Source organism: Strix aluco, chromosome 3, assembly GCF_031877795.1.
Source record: "Strix aluco isolate bStrAlu1 chromosome 3, bStrAlu1.hap1, whole genome shotgun sequence".
Taxonomy (NCBI): domain Eukaryota; kingdom Metazoa; phylum Chordata; class Aves; order Strigiformes; family Strigidae; genus Strix; species Strix aluco.
The window spans coordinates 23,646,124-23,670,837 of record NC_133933.1 but is presented as its reverse complement, the minus strand read 5'-3'; the positions used below and the strand labels follow the sequence as shown (position 1 = coordinate 23,670,837).

Below are 24,714 nucleotides of genomic sequence, written 5' to 3'. Positions count from 1 at the left end.
ATAATGGTCCAGAGGGCACCATGGCAGCAGGAGCTCTGCTCCTTCTCCCAGGCAGGCACACAGCACTCCCTTTGGAGCAGTCCCACTCCTGCTCGACGGGCCCGCAAAGGACCTGTGCTTAAAAGAAAGACTTTGGTGGCATTGCATTGATTTGGATGCATCCCTGATTGCTTTGTGGCTGCACACTTAACCAGATTTAATTCCTGTTCCCCTCCGACCACCTTGTCTGCTTGATCTGGGTCTCGTGTTTAGCTCATTTCTACATCCATTAGAAAGCAGTCATCTACACAGCTTCTGTGGTGCTATAGACCCTGGAATGAATGGACCATAAGATGATCTCAGCTCTGTGCAACCATGGCAGACATGTACTGAATGAACATTCATGGCATACCTCGTTACTATCCCCTTACGATGGAGATGTGCTTCCAAGAGTTAGATCAACAGTCTACAGTCTGGGGGACTTTGGATCCATATTTTGTCTCTGTTTTAGACAGAAAGATATGCCATGCCCTTCAGTACTGGAACATAAATCTGAACTGTCTGGTTTAATCTGAGGCTTCATGGATACACCAATGTGGGATTACACCTTAAAAATCAACACAAAGGTGTGACACCAATATATGATACCCGTCCACAGGTGGCACTCTGTCATGAGCCCTGGCTGCATGCTAATTACTCTTATCAATGAGCAGGTCTCATTCAGTTATGAGAAAAATGTTCACTTTGGTATTCAGTAACGACCTTGCATTGACGGACTGCAGATTTACAGAGTGGAATAAACTGAATGAGACTCTTGGAAAATACTCTCTATTCTAGCATAAAGCCTCAGATCATGGAATTATAGAGTGGTTTGGGTTGGAAGGGACCTTAAAGATCATCTAGTCAAACCCCCCTGCCATGGGCAGGGACACCTTCCACTAGACCAGGTTGCCCAAAGCCCTGTCCAACCTGGCCTTGAACACTGCCAGGGAGGGGGCAGCCACCACTGCTCTGGGCAACCTGGGCCAGTGTCTCACCACCCTCACAGAAAGAATTTGTTACATCTAATTGAAATCTACCCTCTTTCAGTTTAAAACTGTTACCCCTTGTCCTATCCCTACAGCCCCTGATAAAGAGTCCCTCCCCATCTTTCCTGTAGCCCCCTTTAAGTACTGGAAGGCCACTATAAAGTCCCCCCTGAGCCTTCTCTTCTCCAGGCTGAACAACCCCAACTCTCTCAGCCTGTCCTCATCAGGAAGGTGCTCCAGCCCCCTGATCATCTTTGTGGCCTCCTCTGGACCCGCTCCAACAGGTCCATGTCCTTCTTATGTTGGGGACCCCAGAGCTGGACACAGCACTGCAGGTGGGGTCTCACGAGAGCAGAGTAGAGGAGGAGAATCCCCTCCCTCGACCTGCTGGTCACACTTCTCTTGATGCAGCCCAGGATATGGTTGGCTTTCTGGTTGGGCCTGACACTATTCATATCTTCAGTGTAAGGATAAGAGGTTTTAATGTTATTTTGACAGATGGTGTTGTGTCTGTTTCCATTTGAAAGCCAAGGGAGCATCTCAGTGTTTGAGTTTGTGTCAGTAGTCCTATTTCCAGGTTTTATTTATACCTCCTGAAATAAACCAGTCACAATTTCTTGGATATATTTGGAGGACTGTAACAGTTTATGACCAAAATCTCCCTGAGATCTACTGTAAACGTCTAAGTACTAAATTGGAGCACATTAGGGCAATCCCACAGAATGTTCCTATGTACTTCAACCACCAGCCTGGCAACAATTGCTTCTGGTGAGAGACACTGATCTCCTAAGTCAAAAAGCTGCGATACGTCTTGTCACACGATTTTCCTATGAATGGCCATACTTTATCTTGAGAGATCCTTAAGGAAATGACTTTACAGATCTGTTTAGAGAAAAGAAAAAAAGCAAAAATATTTTTGATGGCCATATGAGTACAGCGTGAGGCTTTGCTCAGAAAGTCTTTTAACTTGCTCTCAGGTCAGATGCTTCTCATGTGATGCAGCTAGGAAAAAAACATGTGAAGGGACATTCTAACTGAAAGCTGTATGGTAGCAACTCTCAAGGAAGGAGAGACGAAAATGAGTTTGTCTTCCTATTACTCACTTTAGGGTACAGAAGAGGAACACTGAGGTAAGCTAGATTTTTGCCTCTGAAAACTACAGAGCAGGCAGGCAGAATATGCATTCTCAGAAAGACAGCTGGGTTTCACATGCCCACAGCCCCCCAGCCATCAGTTCTTGTGCTTTCATGAAGGTTGCAGTAAATGTCATTTTTCCAGAAATCCTTTGCTAGGTTGCACAAGACCTACACCTCTTTGCACTTGTCCCACAGAGTGGGAGAAAAAGGGAGGATCCAGTGAGAACATGGAAAGAAGCAAGGAATTTGTTTGTCCCTAAACTTCAGGCCAGAGACCTGAATAGATACCTGTGGAGTTCACGTTAATGTAATCTTCTCTCAGAGCCCTTCATACTCAAGAACAGCATTTTTAAGAAAGAAAGCTGCAAGTTTAGCTCCTAAAGCTGCTGAGAAAGGCCAGCTGGGCTTGAAAAACCGGTTCCCATCCCTTCAGCCCCTAGAAAAAGGAGCCTAAGAACAATTTACCCATTGCCTGCACAGATTTATGACAGGCCAGGGGTTTCACTGGAACGCACTTGTTGCTGGCTCAGTGATAACTCTGGCCAGGCTCAGATGGACTGGCTGGCTGCCAGTGAGGTGGAGAGCAGTGCAGATCAGGCTGTCAATGTTTTGGCTTTGAAGATGTAAAATGTTTTAAAACAGATAAATATTTTTACTATTATCCCAAATTTGTGTCAGATATGTAAGTTCCACATAAAAATAAAGGGGTGTAAAGCTACTGTCAGTTGTGGAAAATCTGAGTGCAACCAAAATTGCTCCTTCTGATATTAAACAAACTTGACAAGCAGCTGAGCATATGAAGTGTAAAGGATTCAATTTATCAGAGAAATTCCCATTTAAAAAAAACTCCAGCTGGATCAAGTGTCCAATGAAAAGGAACTCAACAGCTCAGCACAAAGACCAAAGATAGACACAGCCTTTGAGAGAAACCTATTACAAAGAGCTCTGATACTCTGCTAGTGAAGAATGCAGCCAAGCACACAGTTTATCAGTTTTCCTAAACTGGCTTTACCTTGGCAAAGGACACCTGGCCATGCTTTGATAGGCAGCTCTCTGGGGCTCTGAAGAATTTCACATGTAACTTATTTCTGTGTGCAAAGTGGTTCAAAATAAAGACTACAGGTGTAAGGAAGGCATATCACTTGTCACTGATATTGTGCAGGAAATTTGGGGAAAAGAATCTGATGGCCGGCTTAGGTTTGGAATCTGCAAAAAAATCCATTTTGTCCAATGATATATAGCAGGGCACTTCACTTATACCTCACATCTCCTTCATTGCTCTCTCACCCTCCATTTGTATGGAAGATTGTGGGAGGCATCGGCCTGTCAGCCTTGCACAGCCTCTGAGAAACAGCTAGGCTTTGATGAAAAACAGGCCTTGGGAGAAAGATAAGAGACTGCTGAGTTGTGCTAAGGTGGCAGAGGAAAACAAGGGGCAGCTGCAACACTGAACTGTGGAAAAGTACTGAACTGTGAGAAGTTATCACCGTGTAAACAGCGCATGAACAAGAAGTTGATTGGTCTGTACAGCGCATGTTAGAGTGGTCTTATGCTGACAGGAGAAAAGGTTGATAACTGTCTAATTGCTGATTTGCTAATTATGAAGTAAGAGCTTTGGCGAGAGCATAAGTATGTACTATTGGAAGAATAAACGGCTTTTGCTTGTTATAACTCTCATAGAGTTGTGCAGGTCCAATATCCTCTCGCGACAGAAGATTATCATGGATGGCACAAAGCAAAGAGGAACATGAAGCTCTTCTGTCAAAACTCCTTGTCTTTGCCTGAGGTTCCACCTAAGTGACAACAGCAGCAGAAGGAATTTACCATGACTTCAGTTCGTGTCTCTGCCCCCACAGATGATGAGCAAGTTACAGAGCTGCCAGAATCCTGATTTCACTTAACTGTTGCTTGATAAAGCAGTGGGAAGAACAGAGGCACAGGAGTAGTGTGCTGATTGAAGAACAGTTTCATCTGTCTAGATGATTAACATGCTAGAGATTTTTAAAAAAATTTGAACAAAAAGGCTTACACTCTGAAAATACAAACTTCTCACAGCCATAGCAAATAATGCGAAAATGTTTGTAATTTTCCTTTATTCAGCCCTCTGATCGATAAACTGAGCAGAGGTTAGACACACCTTCAAAAGAACCATTCTTTAGCCATTTCTTCTGGTTTCTACTTACTGCTCCACGCTCCCCCCTTACCTTTTTATTTCAGTCAGGATCTGCACACTCGCATAGCTTTCCCATTTACTGAAGGCCGCTGACAAGCATTAAAATGCCTTAAAAGCGCGAGTGGCTCAGTTAGTTACAGAGCTTGTAAAAGCGCGAGTTACGGGTGTAAAGCCAGGCATTTTCAAGCAATTAGTTTAGAACTGCCTTCCACCGGCATTATACATTTCAGGCATCCAGCTGTAAGGACGCGGTCGTGAGGCTCGAGGGGAGCTGCCAGCGCTCTACCAGGCAGCTCCCCCCGTTATCTGCACGCTTCGCGCATCCACAGAGCCGCTTCTCGCAGCGCCTGCCCACGGAACGGCAGCACACAGGAGGGGCCCCAGCCGAGCTGAGCCGCCGGCTTCCCTCGCTGCCGCTGAGGAGGGAGCCCAGACACCGGCTCCCGGGCCAGCCGCGGCCCGCCGCGACCCGAAGGCTGCAGGCGCCGCCCCCAACCGGCCCACTATGGCGGCGCGGCCACAGCCTCATGGTCCGCCTCACCGCCGGAGGAAAGGGCGGGGAGAGCCGCCTTCCTATTGGCCGTCCGTCTTCCCACCCTTCTCTCCTATTGGAGAAGAGTGGCTAGTAGGCGGGGGAACCCGCCGAGCGACAGCCATCTCGGCGAATCGGCGGGCGCGCTCGCCCCCCTCGCCGGCGTTGGGGCCAGAGTGCGCCGGAGCCAATGGGAGCGGAGAGGAGCTCGTGCGGGGCTGGGAGCAGGTAAACAGCGGCGGCGGCGGCTCAGGCGGCGCCTCAGGGGCCGGGTGTGGGCTCCGTCCCGCTGGGCTGCCGGGGCCTCGGCACGGGACGGGGCGGGACGGGAACGGCCCTGGCCGGCCTTCGCGCGGGGGCTCGGGGTCGCCGTGCTGCTGGAGCCGTGCGAGGCCCCTCCGCTCCACGCCGGGGCCCGGCCCGGAGGCGGGGGGGAGGAGGTCCGGCAGCTTTGGTGGCTCGTTCTGGTGGAAGTTATGTATGAGTGTGTATATACACATGGGCGTGTATTGTGTTGTGTGCATATTATATATATGCGTATATATAAATATATATTTTTATATGTGTGTTTGTATATATACGCGCGTAAAATATATGTATGTGTATTTCTGCTGGACGCTGGCATTCATGCCTGCGATCCAGGATTCCATTGGGAAACGCCGCTGGAAATTCAACGGAAACCAGATTGTTGGGTTTTTTGTATTTTTTTTTTTTTTAAGTGCTTGTTGTCCCTTTTTCTCTCCGCCAGCCGCTGTGTGGGTGGCCGGGCTGCCCTGTGCTCGGACGGGCAGCGGAGCTGGCCCAGCCCGCAGCCCCGGTGCGTACCCCTGTGCCTGCCTGCAGCGGGGGCACCCGGGGCTCTGCGCCCCCGTGGCTGGCGGCCCCTGCTGCCCCGGGCGCTCGGGGAGGACGGGGAACCCCGCCCCGACACGGGTGTCCTTGGGTGTCCCCGGTGTGTCCCCTCCAGCACCGGCTGGCTCAGGTGCCCCTGGCAGTATTGGGACCAGCGCGAGTAGCTGCTCCTGTGTGTGAAGTCTGACCTTTGAGGTCTTACTGGTGGACGTAGGTCTGCAGGGCTGTGGCGCCTTTTTGCTGTGATGAGAAGGTGACTGCTAGCGTATTTGGGCTTAATGCTGGCAAATCCTTCTGATGCTTTTGGGGAGGGTCTGATTTTGGCTCTGCCAGCAAAATAACTGTTTGGGGCAAGGTGTTGTGCCTTCCTTGTGGGGCAAAAGAAGGCAGTGCTAATTCTGCTATGCTGGCGTGCCCTAAAATGGAGAAAGCGTGCTACAAATCTCTACAACTTCCCATAGTATCTCATGTTTTGTTATTTTTGTGTTCTGGGGCTGAAAGTGAACAGCATTTGAGATGCTGTGTTGCAGGTCCCCTGTCATTTCAGCAGCATGCATGTTCTGGCTTTATTTATTGGCTAGAACCTGTAAATCTTTCCTCCTAATTTTGGCCCTACCACTTAGGATTTCTTAAAAGTTTTTTCCTCCTCTTTGTGATTATTACAGCTGAAACTTAGGAGAACATCAGGCTTTTGGTGTCAGCCCAAAGCTTTATCTTGATCTAAACATAGCAAAGAAAAACTAATTCTCTTCATCTAATTGCTGGCAAAGAGAACAATATGTATAAGCAGGAATTTTAACTCTCAAGTGGATTATTAAATATTCTGACAGCCAGTAGCAGCTGTTCTGTGCTGTATATTGTACTGGTATTATTTGTGATGGATGAAATGCAAAGCAAAGGATTTAGGTTTGTTTGCAGCACAGTGATGTTGCAGCATGAAATTAAAAGGCAGACTGAAGCTAGATCCTAATGTTAGTGCAAATTGGCCCAGTTTCATCAAAACTCATAAAACTGATTTATTGCAGTTGAGGAAAGAGGTTTCTTCACGAAGGACATTGAAAAGAGAGAAATGGTGACTCCTGCTCTCCCGCAGGCTTCACAAGACTGCTATAAAGTAGGAGTCGTATTCCCACCTCAGCTGCTCTCTTACAAGAAGCACTTACTACTGACCTAGTTTTTGTCCCCTTTCATTTTTGCCATATGTTGAGAGTTTGGTCTTTTGGCTCTTAAACATCTTAAGATTTTTGAATGGGACCTAATGTGCTCTCCCAGGGCAGAGGCTTTGTTCTTTTGCTCTGCTCATCCCAAAGGGTGCTGCTGTGCTGGGTACATGGGTGTAAGAGTGACCAGGCTGGTCCTTCCTGCCCTAGATGACCGACTGCTTAAACCAGAGCTCTCTCCGGCAGCCAGCACAGCCTTGGTGCCAGATCAAAGTGCAGCTTTGCATCAGACAAACTCCCTCCTGGGTCTGTGGTGGGGCACAGGGGGAGGGCTAGTCTTCCTGCCTCCGTAAACTGTATGTCAAAGACCCCTGCCTGGCTAAGAGCCACGCTGCCTTGGGTGTTGCAGACCTGAGGTGAGGGTGGGCTGCTTGTCTGGGAGTGAGCAGAGGGTTTGCCACTGTAAGGCTCGATGCTACTGGAAGGGGGCTGGCCCAGCACTCCCTTTTCCTCATGTGGGCACTGTCACTGCTGGCATAGCCAGCCTGGGAGCTGGTCCTGCTGGAGCCTGGCTTTGTAAAAGCTAAAGAAAACAAGTGCCTGTTGTCTTTTCAAAAGAGCTAGACAGCTGATGAGCACCTGGTGTTGGCACCAGAGTGACTGAAGGTAGTGGGACAACCCCTTTGGCAGGACCGCATATTTAAGTCAGTTTAAGGCAGCTGTGAGTGTCAGATCTGTTGAGGGCTGGTTGCCACAGGAGCTCCTGCAAAATCCCGGGTATGTTGGGGTCTGTTTGTGTCAGCCCTCGCTGAAACCAAAGCCTTGTAAACAGGGGACAGTAAAGCTGTGTTCAGGTCTGAGTCTGCTTGCTGACCAGAAGTATTGTTGCATCTTTGCTTTTGCCCATATCCTTGGTGAGGGGGAATAGCAGAAAATGTCGTTTAAAAACATCTGTATTACATGAGATTCTTTTTCCATGTAATCGTGGAGGTTAGTAATTAGCACTGTGGTTTTGCTATTGGTTTAACTCCTCCAGTGGGTATAAGTAGGGTGCTGAATGTAGGCTAATTGGCTGTCCCCTCTAAATCCTCTGCAGAATTGCTCTGTTCAGATAGCAAAAATTGTGTGGCAGTTTCTTAAACAGTGGGAGAAAAAGTTCTTTAATATTTTCATTGGGTTGTTAAAACCTAAATATTGGTCCCAAATTATCAGAGAGTATCCTATTTCTTCCCTGGTCTCTGACATGGGCAGAAGGTTTTAAAGAGTTATTTAAATTCCATGGGTCACAGATCCCGTGGCATGCATAACTCAGCCTGTTCACAGATCCAGAAGTGTGTAATGATTGAATGACTTTATATGCCTGACTTCTTTAAAGGACTATATCCTGTAACTGAACCAGAATCTAGGCTCTCAGCTGTAAATAGTGAGTCCTCACATGCTCAGTTGGAAGAGTGTGTTAAGCACCTGGAGTGGAGACTTTGGGCTCTGTAAAAAATAAGCACACAAATGCAGGTGTTAGGCAGCTCACTCGGTAAGAACACAGTATTACTGTGAAGCTGACAGGCCTGGCTTGAGGGCTACCCCTGCATTTGTTATGGGAAACATAACAAATAACTGTACCAGTTTTATCACTAAAAGAGAAACAAAATGGTACGAAAAAGCTTGAAGAGAAGGCAGGGGAGGAACAGATGTCTGAAAAATGTTTCACTTGGGCAGACTGAGTTGACATTCTAAAATTTCTTGAGGGTGCCAGATGTGTTGAGGTTGTGAAAGAAAGGGGAATCTCCCACTCCTCCCTCTTTCCTTCCTCCAAAGTGAATTTCAATTTCTCACAGATCTTCACAGTATCCACTCTGACCTCTCAAGCTGGTTGGTAGACAGCATAGTGTACTGGTTGGACTGTGAATGCATGATTCAGATTTAAGTGACTGTGTCCAAGTCACATGGCTTCTTCAGCTTCCCCTTCTGAGTTGGATATATTTCCTGAGACACACAGGCTTGGGTACAATACTGCAGAGGAGAGAGGTGTTCTTGTAGATATTACAGCTTTACAATGCATTAGAGGTCTGTTTTTGCTTATGGACAGGTGGCTGAGAAACAGAAGGTGACTGAATTACTCTTATTTACTCCAGTTGCTTTGTTAAGCTGACTTAATAAATACTAAAAGGAATTTTCCTATCACCTGCCTTTAGAGCTTCCTGAAATCCTGGCTTTAAGGCTGTTCTGCGGTATCCGGGGCAGTGTACCTCTTTTCTCTGGTGTCTGGAAAGAAGAGCTGTTCCTTTCCTTTCTGCACTGTGCCATTGCTTTGCTTATTTTTCTGCACAGTGATAGGTGGAAAGAGGCCAAACATTCCTAGCCCCCACTTTTATCCTCCAAGTTTTTGCCCATCCAAGTAGTTTTGCTTTTAATCACAAGGAAACATATGGGGGGAAAAAAGTGGCTCTCCTAAGGAAACAGGTCCTTCCCTTTCTACACAAACCTCCCCTTGTCCATGGGCAGAGAGAAAAACTGCTTATAAAATTCATCTGGTTAATAAACAGTCATAACAGGGAAGACAGTGTGTAACTCCTGGTTAGTGGCTTATGTGAAGTTGAGGCTCCGGGTTACTAAGAACCTTCTGCCACCCGCCGATGCTTGCAGGAGTGTTGTGTAGGATCTGAGCTCTTCTTACCTTTCTAGCAGGCAGCCAACATTTCAGGTGAAGCACAGAGGCAGCAACTGTGAAAGCTGTGGGAAAGAAAACTCATTGAATTGCTTCAGTGCTGCATTTTGCTGTTCTCCCTGACTGCAAAAGTCACAGTGACTTTAACTGAACAGATTGTCATGCCTGGGGTGACAGCAGGCTAAATCAGCTGGTAGAAGGAGATGGAGTTACCTAGCATGCTGTATCCTCCCTACTGAAACTGTGCCTCTTCTTCAGACTTCCAGTTGTTTGCACTGTCATGTTCACTGTTTGTGTTCCTTCTGCTCTGCTTGTCCCCTCAGCTTTGATTAGTGCTTGGCTGTGGCCTTCCTGAGTGCTCCCTAGGAGAGTGACGATGATCACCTTCATGAACAACTCGGACAGCGAGGAGGAGCCCTGCAATGAGAGAACATCCCTGATGTCTGCAGAGAGCCCTCCAGTACCCTCCTACCAGGATGGCCTGCAAGCCTCAGAAGCAGGGGAAGCGCAGGCACGTAGGGTAGGTGTGCGTCCTTCATGGGGAGTGAAGAAATGGGGTGTGATGATAGATACAGTCCTGCTAGCCCCCAGTCCCTCCCAGCAGACTGGTTTCTAGGACTGGCTTTGGCCAGTGTTGTTTCTCTTGTGTCACTCTCAGCCAGCAGCAGCAGTGCCTGTTCCCATTTCCTCCAGTGTGACTTTTTTCCCCCTTTTTATTTCCATGTATACTCCTCCCTTTTCCTTCCTTTTGGTAAAGATGCAGGCCTGATGGCCTTTGGTAAAGATTCAGGACCTGATGCACATACGACTCTTGCAGGATATCCTTTTCAGCTTTCTTGTTTTGCCAGGAACCCTTTGTCTGCTCTGGTCAAATGCAGCAAATGTTAGAACAGAACCTAGTCCTGCTGCCAGCAAAGCAGCAGGGTAAAGCAAGCACAGCATTGCTGTGGGGGGAGGAACTGGTCAAGCTTATGCCACCTCAGATGACATTATTTCTATCTCAGTTCTGGGCATCTTGGCCTTCACGTGCATGTGTCCATCTGTATATTTTCACTTGAAGAGGCCCTTAGATATTCATGGGTTTGGTTTAAAAATTGCGCTGCAGCCTGTTTGCAATGGAATTTCTAATTGTATTGTTCAGTTGGTACCTTTCTATTAGGAACAAGTTGATATGCTGTGGTGGCCTACAGCAGCCTCATGAAATATGATGGAATAAAGCTTTGAACACAAAGAAAAGAAGCATCTTATATATTTGCTAATATTTCTTTTCAGAAGAGGCGAACAGGTAGCAACCGTAGCCCTAACAATATTGCTGATGGGGAAATGTCTGACTCGGGTGTTCCAGTGAGAGAAAGCGCCTTGGAAAATGAAGAGGAGGAACTGACTCTGAAATATGGAGCAAAGCATGTAATCATGCTCTTTGTGCCTGTCACCCTTTGTATGATTGTTGTCGTCGCCACCATAAAGTCAGTGCGCTTCTATACGGAGAAAAACGGGCAGCTGTAAGTGGGGTCTTCGAAACAGCCTCTGAGTACCTGGGATCCCTAGCTTTACACATACGTTCCACGCACACGGGTCTGTGTACACAGAGTGCTTCCTTGGCAGGTTAGGAGAATCTTTGCACAGCTAAAGGTGGCTGTGTAAACAAAGATCTTACTAAAGTATGCTACGTTCATCTGTGTAAGTTTTTTCCATACCTGCATTATACTGATTCGTTAGCACTGTCATTAGGGCACCCTAAGCGAAGCCTGTGAGCAGCATAATAATGAAGTTGCTTCTACTGCAGCATAAAAGGCCCAGGCTGAGCTCCTAGTCTGTTCGCTCGCTAGCTGGCAGCAATCAGGGAATAGCATGTTCATTTGGATGAGTGTCTCATTTCCTGATGACATTTCTGTTCCTGAAGACTCATGGTGTGGATATGTAATTCCATCCAGCTCTTGCTGACTGTGCCTGAAGAGCACCCCTGGGGCTCTAACTGCGCTTCACGCGTCGGGTGGAGAAACGGGGACTGTGGTCCCTTGAACTGAACCAAAGGAAACAAAACGGGGGTGCAGGGTGATGAGAGAGGATAAAAGTCCGAGATTCTCCTATCAAGTGTGGAAATAAAGGGTCCCCCCCTTTCAGGACAGCACCTGGGATGTATCCTTATAATTATCGTGGAGAGGATCCAGAGCATGCAATAAAAATTCGTGGCCTGGAGAGAAGTTACTAAAGTTAAATAAAGTCATTTACACTCCAGGTCTTTTTGTTTAGAGCTCTGCTAGCCACAGCTTCTCTGCAGGAATGTGCTTTTGATAGCGCTAATCTTTAGTTGATAATTAACTGGAGCCCAGCCCCTTCAGAGGCTACATCTCATTTGCTGTCCTTGGCAGTCATACCTCCCTTTCTTTCCCACACACAGAGGGGTCTGGTTTTATCTTGGGGCAGTTAGAAGAGAATATATATACTTATATGGCTTTTGCTTTATACTGCAGGATCTACACCCCTTTCAGTGAGGATACCACGTCTGTGGGCCAGCGCCTCTTGAACTCGGTGTTGAACACCATCATAATGATCAGTGTCATCGTTGTAATGACTGTGTTCCTAGTTCTGCTCTATAAATATCGCTGCTACAAGGTAAAGTGTTCATGCCAGAGCCTTTTTCACCTATATGCTGTGAACTTGAGTTCAAGTGGGGCTTGCGTGTCAGTGACAACTACAGGCACTGCACTGGCTAGTCCACGTCTTGGTCACAGCAAGAATCATATTGTACAGAAGCCGTTGTCAGTGGTGGTAGAGCTGTGCCCCTGAATATGCTTTGCTGCTATTTTGTCGCTAATGGTAGGCTGTTAAAAACGAGGCCTATTCCTTTGGTTAGTCAGGTCAGTCTCTTCTCCATCTGATCAAAAAGTCCTGTTGTTTGTACTTATGGACTAAGTTGTGCCATTTACTGCAAATGCATTCTCTCAAGAAGTCTTAGGCAAGCTTTGTGGGAACTGGTATTCTTCTTGCTTGTGGAGGCTCTGGTGGAAGGGAACAAGGCTTGGAGGGAGAGGTACATGAAGGTTTTGTGGTGCCCAGGGACTTGTTATATGTGGTACTGGCCCATCATTTGAGTACTGGCCATTGCTGCTTTTTAAACTTGGCTCTGAGATGGATTTATTGTACAGCCTTGGGCAAACTCCTCCTCTTCCCCCCCCCCCCAAGCAGAGAGAATGTGCTTACCTGTCTAAGCTAGGAGCCAGTGTGGATACCCATGGAAATGGATAGGAAAGAGACTAAAAAAAACCCAACAAAACCAAACACCAAGAGATAGAATATAAAATGAAAGAGTTTGGGAGAATGGGAAGCAACTGGCTGTCCCTCCTGACTCCCCGGCAGTGGGGAAGGCAGGGTCTCTGGACACTGGAGGAGTGCCAAAGGAGACTGTTGGACAATAGGAAGCTCTGTCAGTAGTGCATGCAGCACTGCGACCTGCAGCAGGGCTAACAGCCCCTTCAATCACTGTCTCTTCTTGCCCTTGATAGTTCATCCATGGCTGGCTGATCCTGTCCTCTTTGATGCTGCTCTTCCTCTTTACCTACATATATCTCGGGTAAGTGGGAATGGTGCAGGTAACCTGGCAGTTCAGGGTTCCTTCACCTCTTTGCAGAAAATCCCCAACTTGAACAAGAAAAGGAATGTCTCCCCTTCTCCAAATGGAGGTTTAAGAACTGTTAGAATGGGATAGCTTTCTTTTTTAAAAAATGGGAAATGAGGTCTTTAATAGGCAATGCCTGATTTTTACAGTGCCTACCCTACAAAAATCACTGGGAAGCAATACTGTGAGCATGAAATGAACAGGCTGAACCTTGTGGTACAGAGGCCCTGAATTATACATTGAGAAGCAAGTGGAAAGGAACTTTACGTGCTGAATTGGTTCTCTGATTTGTCTTGCCTTTTTCTCAGACTACATTGTTTCAAGCTCATTCCCTTAGCTCCCAGCTCAGGTAGAACCTGCAGGTGACACTTGTTAAGACTTTTAATTTTTAACTGTAAGCATCATGTGTCTGGTGGGATGACTCTTGCATGACGACTTTGCTGCAGACAGTCATGTAGCCGCAGGCCTATGTTCAGTTAAGACTTGAAATCCTGCCTGCTCAGACCCTTGGAATCACTGTTTGACCTCAGGACTAAGGCAGTGTGGTGGTTGTCTGCACACGCAGCAGGTCCATCTCCTGCAGGAGGAGCAGAGAGTTAAGAGCAGCAGTTGGCCACAAGGCAGGTTCCTCTTTCATGAGGAGAGCTGCTTCTATCCTGCTTCCTCCTGGTGTAGTAGGAGGCCTGTTTCTTTAACCACAGCTAATAGGATGCTTTGTGTGTCAGTTGCTTTTATTGCTTAGCTAAATTTTCTTGTTGTATTCCAGTGAAGTACTGAAGACATACAACGTGGCCATGGATTACCCCACTCTGTTCTTAGTCATCTGGAATTTTGGAGCTGTTGGAATGATTTGCATCCACTGGAAAGGTCCCTTGCAGCTCCAGCAAGCGTATCTCATTATGATCAGTGCTCTAATGGCACTGGTTTTCATTAAGTATCTACCTGAGTGGTCAGCATGGGTGATTCTAGGTGCAATCTCCATCTATGGTAAGTCTGGGTTGTGACTCTCAAGGTGTGCTTCATGGAGAGGTTACTCTGAGGCAATCTCAGGACTGTGTATGTCATTCAAAAACCAACTTTATGGTGCTAACAGCTTTAGAAAGAGCCAGACGGGCAGTTAAGTTGACTCCCTGGCTTGTCTCTTGCTAACTTGTTCATGTCAGTACTGTGCTCCTACCATGTCTTTCAAAGTGGAACACCAAGTCAGGGAAGTACTGAACTGCATCTACTGCATGGGTAGAGGTGGTTGGATTTTTATCAGTAGCAACCTGATAGTCTTGCAGGTTTTGTTTTCAGTTATCAAGAGATCATGGATTTTGGTATGAGTTACAAGTTTCAAGAGAACCTGCAGAACAAGAGGCAGCTGGGATGAGGAGCTCTGATGAGGAGAGAGGGTAGGCAAAGAGAAACTGGACCCAAAGGCCTTCATTCATGTGAAAAATAGAGTCAGAGTATGTAGCGATGGATTGTGGAATGTGAACAAAGTACCCCCAGTTGTCCTGTAATTAAATTTAACACCTCAATGTAATACTGTCATCTATTTTCAAAGAAATAATGTGGTATTCTCAAGAGGCTTTTTACAGAGTTAGCACAATGAAAACTCTTATTACTACATTAAGTCTTGGGGATGGTATTTTAAGTGAACAACATCTTCAGGGAATAGAACAGCTAGAGTTATGCAGAGTGGCAGAAACTGCCATTCAGGAAATCATTCAGTTAATATTGATAGGTGCAGTTTTGAGGGGAGAATAGATTTTTTTAAGATAAAGAATGTAAAATACGCATGATAATTTGACATGAGATTGTCTGGCCCTTTTCTTTTTGCAGATCTGATGGCTGTTCTCTGTCCCAAGGGGCCACTGAGAATGCTGGTAGAAACTGCACAGGAGAGAAATGAGCCCATTTTTCCTGCATTAATATATTCCTGTGAGTATGATTAGAATGTTAATATTTTTAGTCAGATTAAACTCACAATCTATTTCTGTGTCAAACCAAAGAGCACTATTTTAGTTACTTCCTTGCCCTAAGATTGGTGTGCATTTATGTTCTGGAACAGACCATTTGTAGAAGGCCTTGTTTATCAGTTACAGTTGTGTCAACTCTAGCCAAAGGCAGCCCACATTTGCCTTGTGAAGCTGAAATGTTCAAAAGTAGATTTATCCTTTCATGAATACAGTGCAGAACATGCCCCGTTGTTCTGCATACAAAAAACCTGTGTTAGATTGACAGTAGTGTTTGCAAAGTTCTGTGATTAAATGATGCTCACTCAATACACTTACTCCTTATGCATACACTTTATAGACACACTTCAAATGTGTGATGAGCTTCCATTCTTCCCATAGCTCCTTCTTGCTCTGTACACTATATGGATGTCAGTGCTTAGAATATATGTGTTTTATTGCTCATTGTGTGGCTGCTCACTTTGTAAAGCTCTCTATTCAAGTATTGCTCTGCAGACAGAATCAGTTGTCTCTTCCCTGGCTTTCTCTGGCTGTTCAACTATGATGGTGTCTGGTGCCCTTATCCACAAATGTATATATGTGCTTAAGATTAAGATAGTTGGAAGGCAGGTGACTCAACACTTGTGGGACCTGGACTCAAGTGCTTCATGGAACTCAGTGGCTTTTTCATTACATTGTTTGTAAGACAAATGGGTGTTTCCAAATGTTGGGTGCTAAGTTGAAGATGCCTACAACCTGATGGACTTTTTATTTCCAAACATTTAATGTTATATGAATGCTTTTATATGTTCCAAGCAGAGCTTCTGTTGGCTTCAGCTGACCTCCCTTTTACTGGAGATGCTGTTATACTGACCTGAGACAATCTAGATGAAGTCTCTCACATGTTTGAGTTAATAAAGAGTTTATCTAAAGGAGAATGCAGTTCAACAAATACTAAATATACTGAACAAAAAGTTCCTGTGCAGAATGTCAGTGTCTCCATTGCAAGACCACATTCTGTGGCTCCCTCTAGATGGAAAAATATCACCTTGGCTGAGCTTGTAGTGGAAAAGCAGGCACTGTGTTTGCCTTGGCTTATTTTGTTTAGTTTAGCTTCTATAAAAACAGGAAGACTGATGCACGCTTAAATAAACAGCTGATTTGAGTTCCCTTCCACTGATTTTAGAATGGTTTGTATTCCTTTTTAATTTAGGGATCCATCTCAAGAATAAACCCTCAAACATCCTTCAGTTGTTCTTGGAACCAAAACAGAAATAGCCAATATTTTGACAGGAAAGAACCAAAACAAATAGCCAGAGAGAAAACTAGCGCTCTGACAACTTCTGCATGCCCCTCGCTTGTGTGCTTTACCTTTAGCAGAACATGAGGAGTAAGCTGTGTAAATTAGCCTCTGGTTACCTTTTGTACTACCATCATTTCCTGAGCAATTATTTTATTTGAAGAGAAGAGCCAGAAACCAGGAAGAAAAGGAAGAATATGAGGACCCTAGTTCTGCATTTTTGCTTTCTTTAGCCTACAGAGAAGACTACTGACTCTTAGCTATTTGTGCTCTAGGACTTTCTTAAAAACTGAATGGTTGCACTGCCTTAATTTTCTCCCACCTTGCCTTCTAAGCACCTAGGGAAACCAACTAAGAGTGAGTGTGTTAAAAGCATTTGTAGGGACAAGGGTTTGTATTTTCAGGGACAGCTAAATACTCAGCTCCTCTGAGCTATAGTGACCGATGTTTTACACAGCTGATTACTTTCTTTCTCTCTTCTAGCTGCTATGATGTGGACAGTTGGAATGGCAAAGCCAGACACAGCAGCAAGAGGACCAAGTCAGCAGACGTGGGATGCAGGTTTGCTTGCATGTCACTCTTCTATACAGAGCACTGTCCCATGGAAATAATGTGTATGTTTGAGACTGCAAGTAAATATAAGCCCCTGAGTCCTGATGGATGCGGTTTTTCTCAGTGTTGTTACATTAGTTGCAGAACTTGGTGATGTTTTGAAACCTGCTGTTAGGACTGGCAGCAAAGATGGCCAGACAATGTAGGAAGCTCCAGTATTCAGGCTGCTTTTACTTAAAAAAAAAACCAAACAAAAAAACAAACGGAAGTGTTGTTCAACACACATCTTCAGAAGTACTGAAGTCAAAGCTGGAAGTGGGCTAGTGGGGTTTCATATTTTTACTATCTGGGGATGGTAAATTACAACATAGACTCAGAAATATCATAGAGTGGTTTGGGTTGAAAGGGACCTTGAATATCATCTAGTTCCAACCCCCCTGCCATGGGCAGGGACACCTTCCACTAGACCAGGTTGCCCAAAGCCCCATCCAACCTGGCCTTGAACACTGCCAGGGAGGGGGCAGCCACCACTGCTCTGGGCAACCTGTTCCAGTGTCTCACCACCCTCACAGGAAAGAATTTCTTGTTATATCTAATTGGAATCTACCCTCTTTCAGTTTAAAACCATTACCCCTTGTTCTATCACTACACCACCTGATAAAGAGTCCCTCCCCATCTTTCCTGTAGCCCCCTTTAAGTACTGGAAGGCCACTATAAGGTCTCCCCAGAGCTTTCTCTTCTCCAGGGTGAACAACCCCAACTCTCTCAGCCTGTCCCCATAAGGGAGGTGCTCCAGCCCCCTGATCATCTTTGTGGCCTCCTCTGGACCCGCTCCAACAGGTCCATGTCCTTCTGATGTTGGGGGCCCCAGAGCTGGACACAGCACTGCAGGTGGGGTCTCACGAGAGCAGAGTAGAGGAGGAGAATCCCCTCCCTCGACCTGCTGGTCACACTTCTCTTGATGCAGCCCAGGATACGGTTGGCTTTCTGGTTGGGCCTGACCCTATTCATATCTTCAGTGTAAGGGTACTGTTGGCTTTCTGGGCTGCAAGCACACATTGCTGGGTCACAGTCAAATATAATGCTGATGAGCTGGTGAACTTAAGTGTGTGGCAGCATGTTGCATTGAGGCCACTGCCATGGAGCAGACATGCTTTTACCTAGCAGTAAGTGCAGTATGGCTTACCCTGCCAAGGAAAATGAACGTCTTTTCATTTACCCTTGGGTAAAGGCTTATGTTTGGGCAGTTACCCAACAGTAGCTGATGTGTTCCAAGTTTACATTCTAGCTGGTCCTGTGGTAATTTGTGTGCCTTTGATTTTTATCTTCTTGAAATGCAAGTTAAACTGCAGTTCTAAGGTGATTGAGTAAAATCTGACTTGTGGTGTTGGGAGGATTTCCCATTTGGTCCTGTTGCACTTCAGAGATGACAGTACCTTTTTATGTTACATCAATAAATGTATGCTAAGGTTTGATAACTGAACATGCTGCTTATTTCAGGATAAAGCAGCTGACATACTAACAAACCACAGGGACACAATCCTGCTTTGAAACTGGGCACAGAGCAGGCACAAACTACATGCTGAGGCATACAGAATGCCTCTGGGGAAGCTCTGTGTGTCCCAGATCAGTGTCTGCTTGCTTCTGCAGCAGCAGCATCCTGTCAGACTGATGTGGACTGGAAAGTTTGTATGAGTGCTTCTGAAAAATAGGCACTGTCAGAGTAATATATCACAGACTGGCTGCTTCCAAAAGGAAGGGCTATGTTAGATGTGTTTAACAGTGGGGAAAAAAAAAATAAATCTGTGGCCAATTAAATGTGTTCACTTTCTACATGTGAACACCCAGCTCCAATGTCAGTGTGATTCAGGGCAGAACTTTTCTCATAAATGGCAGTCCTCTTAGTCATCCATTTTTGTCATATGACCAGTTAGGGAGCACCTCCACCCCAAAGATATAACAATGTGGGAATGTGTATTAACTTTACTTGGTTTTACTTGTCATTCCAGCCTCTGCAGAGCAATGCTTAGTTCTGTGTACGTACTCACTTGTTAAAGCCATTGAACTCCTGGGTAGCTGCCAAAGCTGCTGTGAACATGTACTCTACTGACTGTTTCAAATAATAACATGTGTTTTCCTCAAAGCCACTAAATGTCTGTGCTTGAACTGGTCCTGATGATCACACCTCCAAGAAACAAAGGGCTTACCCATTCCAGAGAAGCTTCACAGAAGCGTGGCTTTCATGCATTAAAACAAGTTATAAATGTAGCTACCTTTTGTGTTTTGTTGGTTTTTTGTTTGGTTTTTTTTGGTCTGCTGCTCTTGGCCTATTTCTGTGGAACCAAGCTGAAGATGGGAGAGAGAACCACAGGAGCCCTTCACACGCAGACTCTCAGATGTCGGAGACGAGGAGTCCTGTTCCAACCCGCCCTATCACTTCTTTAGAAGAGCTCGAGGAGGAGGAAAGTAAGGGAAGCTTTATACCTTGTTTTCAGTGTAGTCAGAGCCAGAGCCTGATGTTTTTACTCCTTGTGGTTAACACTCTGGTACCCAGTTTGGTCTAATCACAGTTAATTTGAGGAGTTGTAACTTGTTGAGTAACAAAGATCTTGAGTCTGACTGTGTTACTACTTGCTGCTGCAGAATCTGTTCTGGGATTGGGGTTCCAGTGACATCTCTTGGCTACAATTTAAACAGTTCCTTCTTCCCCTTGCCTCCCATCCCATTCTGTCCTCACACTTCTTCAGCTGGTGGTACATCTGTAAACCAGCCCAGGGAAGCACCTCAAAGAGTGATGCTGAGCAAAACCAACTGTGCGAGAGGGGGCTGGAAGTCTCAGCCTCCTCAGTAATGTGTGGGATACTGAGGGTCCAGGTTGGTAGCTGGGACTAGGAACCTTCACCTGCTCCCTAGGGGACAAGAATTTGTTCAGGAGGAAGCAAAACAGGAGGAGCAGAATTGACACTTGTTTTCTTTTTCCCCTTCTCTCAGGGGGTGTGAAGCTGGGCCTTGGAGACTTCATATTTTACAGTGTGCTTGTTGGAAAGGCAGCTGCTACAGCTAGTGGAGACTGGAATACTACGCTGGCATGCTTTGTAGCCATTCTCATAGTAAGTGAGCAAGTTTTTAAAAACTCTGTTACACCCTGTTTAGCATGGCAGTGTTGCCAGAAGTACCACCAGCTGAGCACTGCTAAATCACTGCAGGTAACATGCTGGGTATTTAGGAGAAACCACCCAGTACTTTGTCTATAAAGACAGGCTTTAAACAGCCACTGAAGCTGAATGATATGGACTCGTCAGAGCAGAGCCAAGCATGGAGATGCTGGGGGGTGAAACAACCCCAGGAAAAAGTTACAGCTGAACAGTTAATGTGTTTGCTTCAGCATTAAAAGATTGGGGACTTCTGTGGGCCATGAGAGTCAATATTATGAACTCCACATTGATTAGCAAGTATAGTGGAAAAGATTAGCTCCCTTAGGCTAAGGAGAACTGCTAGATAAGAGGATGAAGACCTATCCTGTTCTGGGGTTCGAGCTGGAAAAACCAGGAGGGAAGGAGACTTAAAAATCCATGGAAATTATCAGTAAAAGCAGATGATGATCATACTGTAACTACTAAAGGACTCGGTCCTGCCAGGTCTAATGACCACACACTGTTGAGCTTTCACCTAGGTAATAAGTAATAATTACTAGGAACTTGCTGTTTACATTAGCATCCTCATGGAAACTAACCAGAAGAGCAATGGCAGGATTTTTAGAAGGTAGAAGAAAGTGAATTATTGTGTCCCTCTTGGGCCTCCATTTCCCCACTTAGATCCCAAAGATAGTGAAAGACAGTGACTTTCACTTGTGAAGATCATGGATCAAAAAGCATGAAAACTAGAGATGAGCTAACTTAAATAAAGTGTGTTGAGTGTAGCTTTCCTACCTCCCAGGTCAGAGAAACCGATAGGATTACCTGTCTCCATAGCCTGGGGTCCTGCACAGGGTCCCTTTGCTGGAGGAAATGTTCTCTCTTGTCTGTCTGTGAGGCCAAGTGCCCCATGCTGTTTCTTTTACAGTGCTGTTAAAATTTGTTCTGTCTCCTTTTGCAGTTTCATAATCCTGTTGCTATGTAGCTTTCTGGTTCCCAAAAATATCCCTGCAGTGTCCCAGCAGTGAGCATATCTTTAAATGTAGATGTGAACTAAGGAGCAGGTGTAGGCCAGATATGGTCCCTGAGCTACTGGCTCAGTTGGATTGTAATCAAACCTGCAGTCTAGAAACACTGATTTAAAAAAAAATAATTAAAAAAAAATATATTCCTGTCCACTGATCTTCAGCTAGTGGCTATTTTTTGGAGCCTATTTTTTGCCTCTGAAGTTTTGTCGTCATGGAGGAATTAAAAAGGGCTCAGATGAGAGAAGGAATCCACGCCTAAATGCACTTAGCCATATGGTCTACCCAAAATGTACAAAAGCTTTCACACGTGCTCCAACAAACAGATCTTGGCCTGCTATGCAGATAAAACCAGAGTCACCTATGATAGTAAGCAATCCAGTCTAAAGAACAGCAGTGCATATTTTGGTTTGTTTTCTTTTTTAATCCCAAGAGACCTTGAAAACTGGGAAGGTGTTAGAAGTACATGCTGCTGTGTATTAGAGTCCTCCAGTGAAACTCCTTATCTGTACAGTTCACCAGGATTTAAATGCTTTTATCTGCTGGATCAGTACTTCATAAGTAATGGCGTAGAACAAGATGTAAAATAATCTGTAAATAAATTAACCTCTCAGGGTCAGCTGTATGTCAGCATTAGCTGTTTATACCAATTTCTCAGCAGAGAGCTGTGCTCAAGATGAAAATACCTGGCCAGCTTGTGTGAAAGGTGAAGCTGTGGACACATGTACCTCATGCCACTGGTAGTTTCAACGGCTGTACAGTGTATACAGCTTACTGTTTGTAGTGTATACAGCTTATTGTTTGTAATATTATTAGGTTGTTGATGACATACATTTCTGGGCTTCTTACTATATCTCCTTGTGTTTTTATTCTCTTCCCTCTGGCAGGGTTTATGCTTAACTCTTTTATTACTGGCTGTTTTTAAGAAAGCGCTGCCTGCTCTTCCCATCTCCATCACCTTTGGCTTGGTCTTTTACTTCTCGACAGACAACCTTGTTCGACCATTCATGGACACCCTGGCCTCCCACCAGCTGTATATTTAGAAGAAGTGGGAGTTAGAGGATTCTTTTTAAAGTTTTGCTGTGAAGTATGGTACACTGTTTGGAGTAAGTCATAAAGTTTTACACTTAGTGCCATATATTTCTAAGGAAAACACTAACTCTGTGACATGATGGGTACTAAAAAATCTAATAGTTACATGTTGAACTGAGATTTTTTCACAGGACTCTTGGACTCCAGTGAAAAGCGTGGCTCATTGCTGACGTCAGAGCATTACTTTTATGTTATTTGATGTGCACACTGGCTGTTGCGAGCAGAGAAACGTGTATGTAGCATGTGACACTGGAGAGGTGAAGGGTCTGATCTGTGCTTTCAGAAGCCAAGGTATTTTAGCCCTGGAATTGCAGTCAAGTTTAACTGTACTCCAGAGTTTCTCACACTTTTGAAGTGGTGTGGAGACATGCGGTGCAAGTAAATTATACTTGTAATTAGAAAAGCATAGCAGCCAGCATGCACAGAACAGGGCAGCGCGTTACACCTGGTCGTGAGCATTAGAGAAGTGAGGCTGAACTTCGTAAGCTGGCCTCTGTGCACACAACTTCTGTTGGAATTGCCCCAAATGCCTATTTATTCTGACCTTAGACATAGTGAGCCATGACGGATCTAGACAGGATGTCAGTGGTGGGATGTTTAAACATCAGGCTTCTGGTTCTGAGCGTATCCACCACTGCAGCTAACAGCTGATGAAGGCAAAGCTGCCTGCCCTAGCGCATCATATCCTCAGCGTGGGAAAACAGATACTTTTTCCTGTCTCCTCCCAGCATTTTATCTTTTTGGAAATCTTTTTCTGGGTCCATAATACAATCCTCATATTGCCATAAAGTGGAAATTACTGCACAACTCTAGTAAATCAGACCTGTGACTTCTTGTGTGTATTTCTGGTCTCATTTCTGTGCATTGTTGTAACTATTCCAAAGGAGGATTTACCTTCCCTTTATGAAGAGGTCCTCTTACACTGATTGAGACTTGGTTTACCTAGCTTTTGGTACTGTTAAAGATTATTTTTTTATTACAAATTTTAAAATAGGTATTTGCTGTCAGAGGGACTCTTTTGGAAATACCCTGTCACAGTTTGTATCAAAATAGGGGGGGTGCAAACTTTAATCTGCTGTTACATTACTCTGCGTAAGGCATCATTAATGCTAGGGATATTTACACACCCTCGAGTGAATTCATTTAAAAAAAAATAAATCACAGTGCTTGTTGCCAGTGAAAGATACAGATCTGACTGAACCTTACTGTTTTCTCCACCATTTAAAATAATTTTACTTCTACTCCAAGAGTCAGTTTTTTAGAAATAGCCAAATTATGTGATTATTTTTTTTCTTTTCTTGAGTGGCCATCTGTTACACAAACATGCTCTGTTTTCTTTGACAGCTGATCAATATCCGTGTTTCAAAATGTAACATTATGCAAGGTTTTGTGAATAATGCAATGTCATTGAGATGCAGAATTTAATCTCTACAAATACTTTTTTAGATAACGCTTTGAACTACGCATTTTTAAGGTAGTGCTTTTTTCAATAGACTTGTTCAAGCTAATCTACTTTGATATTTAACAAGGACCTCACACAGGTGATTCAAACAAATTTTTAAAAAGCACGTAAGGGTTTTTACGAGTTGTGTGTGCCTCAGTTGGGACAAGTAATTAATTCTTGCTCTTTGTTTTCTGTCCTCATTTCTTATATTTGCAATGTTTGGACTTAACAGCTGCAGACTAAAAGGTATTTCCTTTGGAAACGTAAATCACTAGAGCTCTGTCTGCTGATTTTTAAGGTTTATGTGAGAATTCATTTTTCTGTTTGTTGTTTTGTTTGGGATTTTTTTTTTTTTTAAAACTAAACCAGTTAAGGGGCCAAGTCAGCATACAGTCACTTGCAAATATGATTTTACTGTGTGCATTGCATGGTGTAGGGAGGATGTGAAATATTTATATGTGCTGGAAGAAAAATCCTGCTTGGCTTAACAGGGTTGTAGCATATTGTTAGAAAAAAATTATTTTTATGAAAGCAGAGTTGAAATCTGAAGGAAATTGGGGGGGTACCTTCAAATATTGAAGGATCACTACTGGAGCTGGTGGTTTTCTGCAGATTTGTGCTTGTCAAAGATGCAGAACTGCTTGGTGGAAGGCCAATAACTTAAAAATTGTTATTTAAAAGGCAACTGCGCAACAGATTCTGTCAGTGCAACAAAATGTATTGTCCTGGTGAGTGATAGGAATATATCATGTATATACTGGAGTGGTTTTAATTGTGTAAAAGTTCGTATGTATTTACTACAAATATATATATATTCACTATGTGTGTATATGCACACATACATACAAGTTTTAAAATTATACTGAGTGATTTCTCATCTCATTGGACATTTTCACCTGTGCATAAAGTGACGTTTTGTTTGTGATGTTAACATTGTGCAGCATGGCCTAAGATGTGAAAACGGAGAGGGCAGGATTTACTCCTTAGCTGGCTACTACATGAGATACTGGCTCAGTGACTTGGCAACTTGAATGAGCAAAGCATTGTCTATTGTGTTCATTCACTGATTTCAGCTTGCTGCAT

The 24,714-nt window shown here is 44.7% G+C and overlaps 1 protein-coding gene across 3 annotated transcripts; it reads left to right on the top strand.

The window, feature by feature from the left end:
- Window positions 1-4,975: 4,975 nt before the first annotated feature.
- PSEN2 (presenilin 2) lies at window positions 4,976-24,491 on the top strand. Of its 3 annotated transcripts, none has more exons than XM_074817764.1 (11): window positions 4,976-5,076; window positions 9,849-10,036; window positions 10,798-11,027; window positions 12,000-12,141; window positions 13,032-13,099; window positions 13,911-14,131; window positions 14,972-15,070; window positions 16,868-16,945; window positions 19,283-19,402; window positions 19,928-20,046; window positions 21,983-24,491. In XM_074817764.1, exons 2-11 carry the CDS (start codon window positions 9,902-9,904, stop codon window positions 22,136-22,138), a joined length of 1,368 nt encoding a protein of 455 aa, XP_074673865.1. In that variant the 5' UTR covers window positions 4,976-5,076; window positions 9,849-9,901; the 3' UTR covers window positions 22,139-24,491. The 3 variants fall into 3 exon arrangements, with proteins under 3 accessions (XP_074673865.1, XP_074673864.1, XP_074673863.1); XM_074817763.1 differs by having other exon boundaries at window positions 9,849-10,045; window positions 10,801-11,027; XM_074817762.1 differs by having other exon boundaries at window positions 9,849-10,045.
- Window positions 24,492-24,714: the final 223 nt, after the last annotated feature.

Coding starts and splice junctions, on each gene's coding strand:
- PSEN2 (XM_074817762.1), top strand. CDS start 9,902: ATGATCACCTTCATGAACAACTCGGACAGCGAGGAGGAGCCCTGCAAT. Junction 10,046..10,797: donor GGGAAGCGCAGGCACGTAGG/GTAGGTGTGCGT, acceptor ATTTCTTTTCAG/AAGAGGCGAACAGGTAGCAA. Junction 11,028..11,999: donor ACGGAGAAAAACGGGCAGCT/GTAAGTGGGGTC, acceptor TTTATACTGCAG/GATCTACACCCCTTTCAGTG.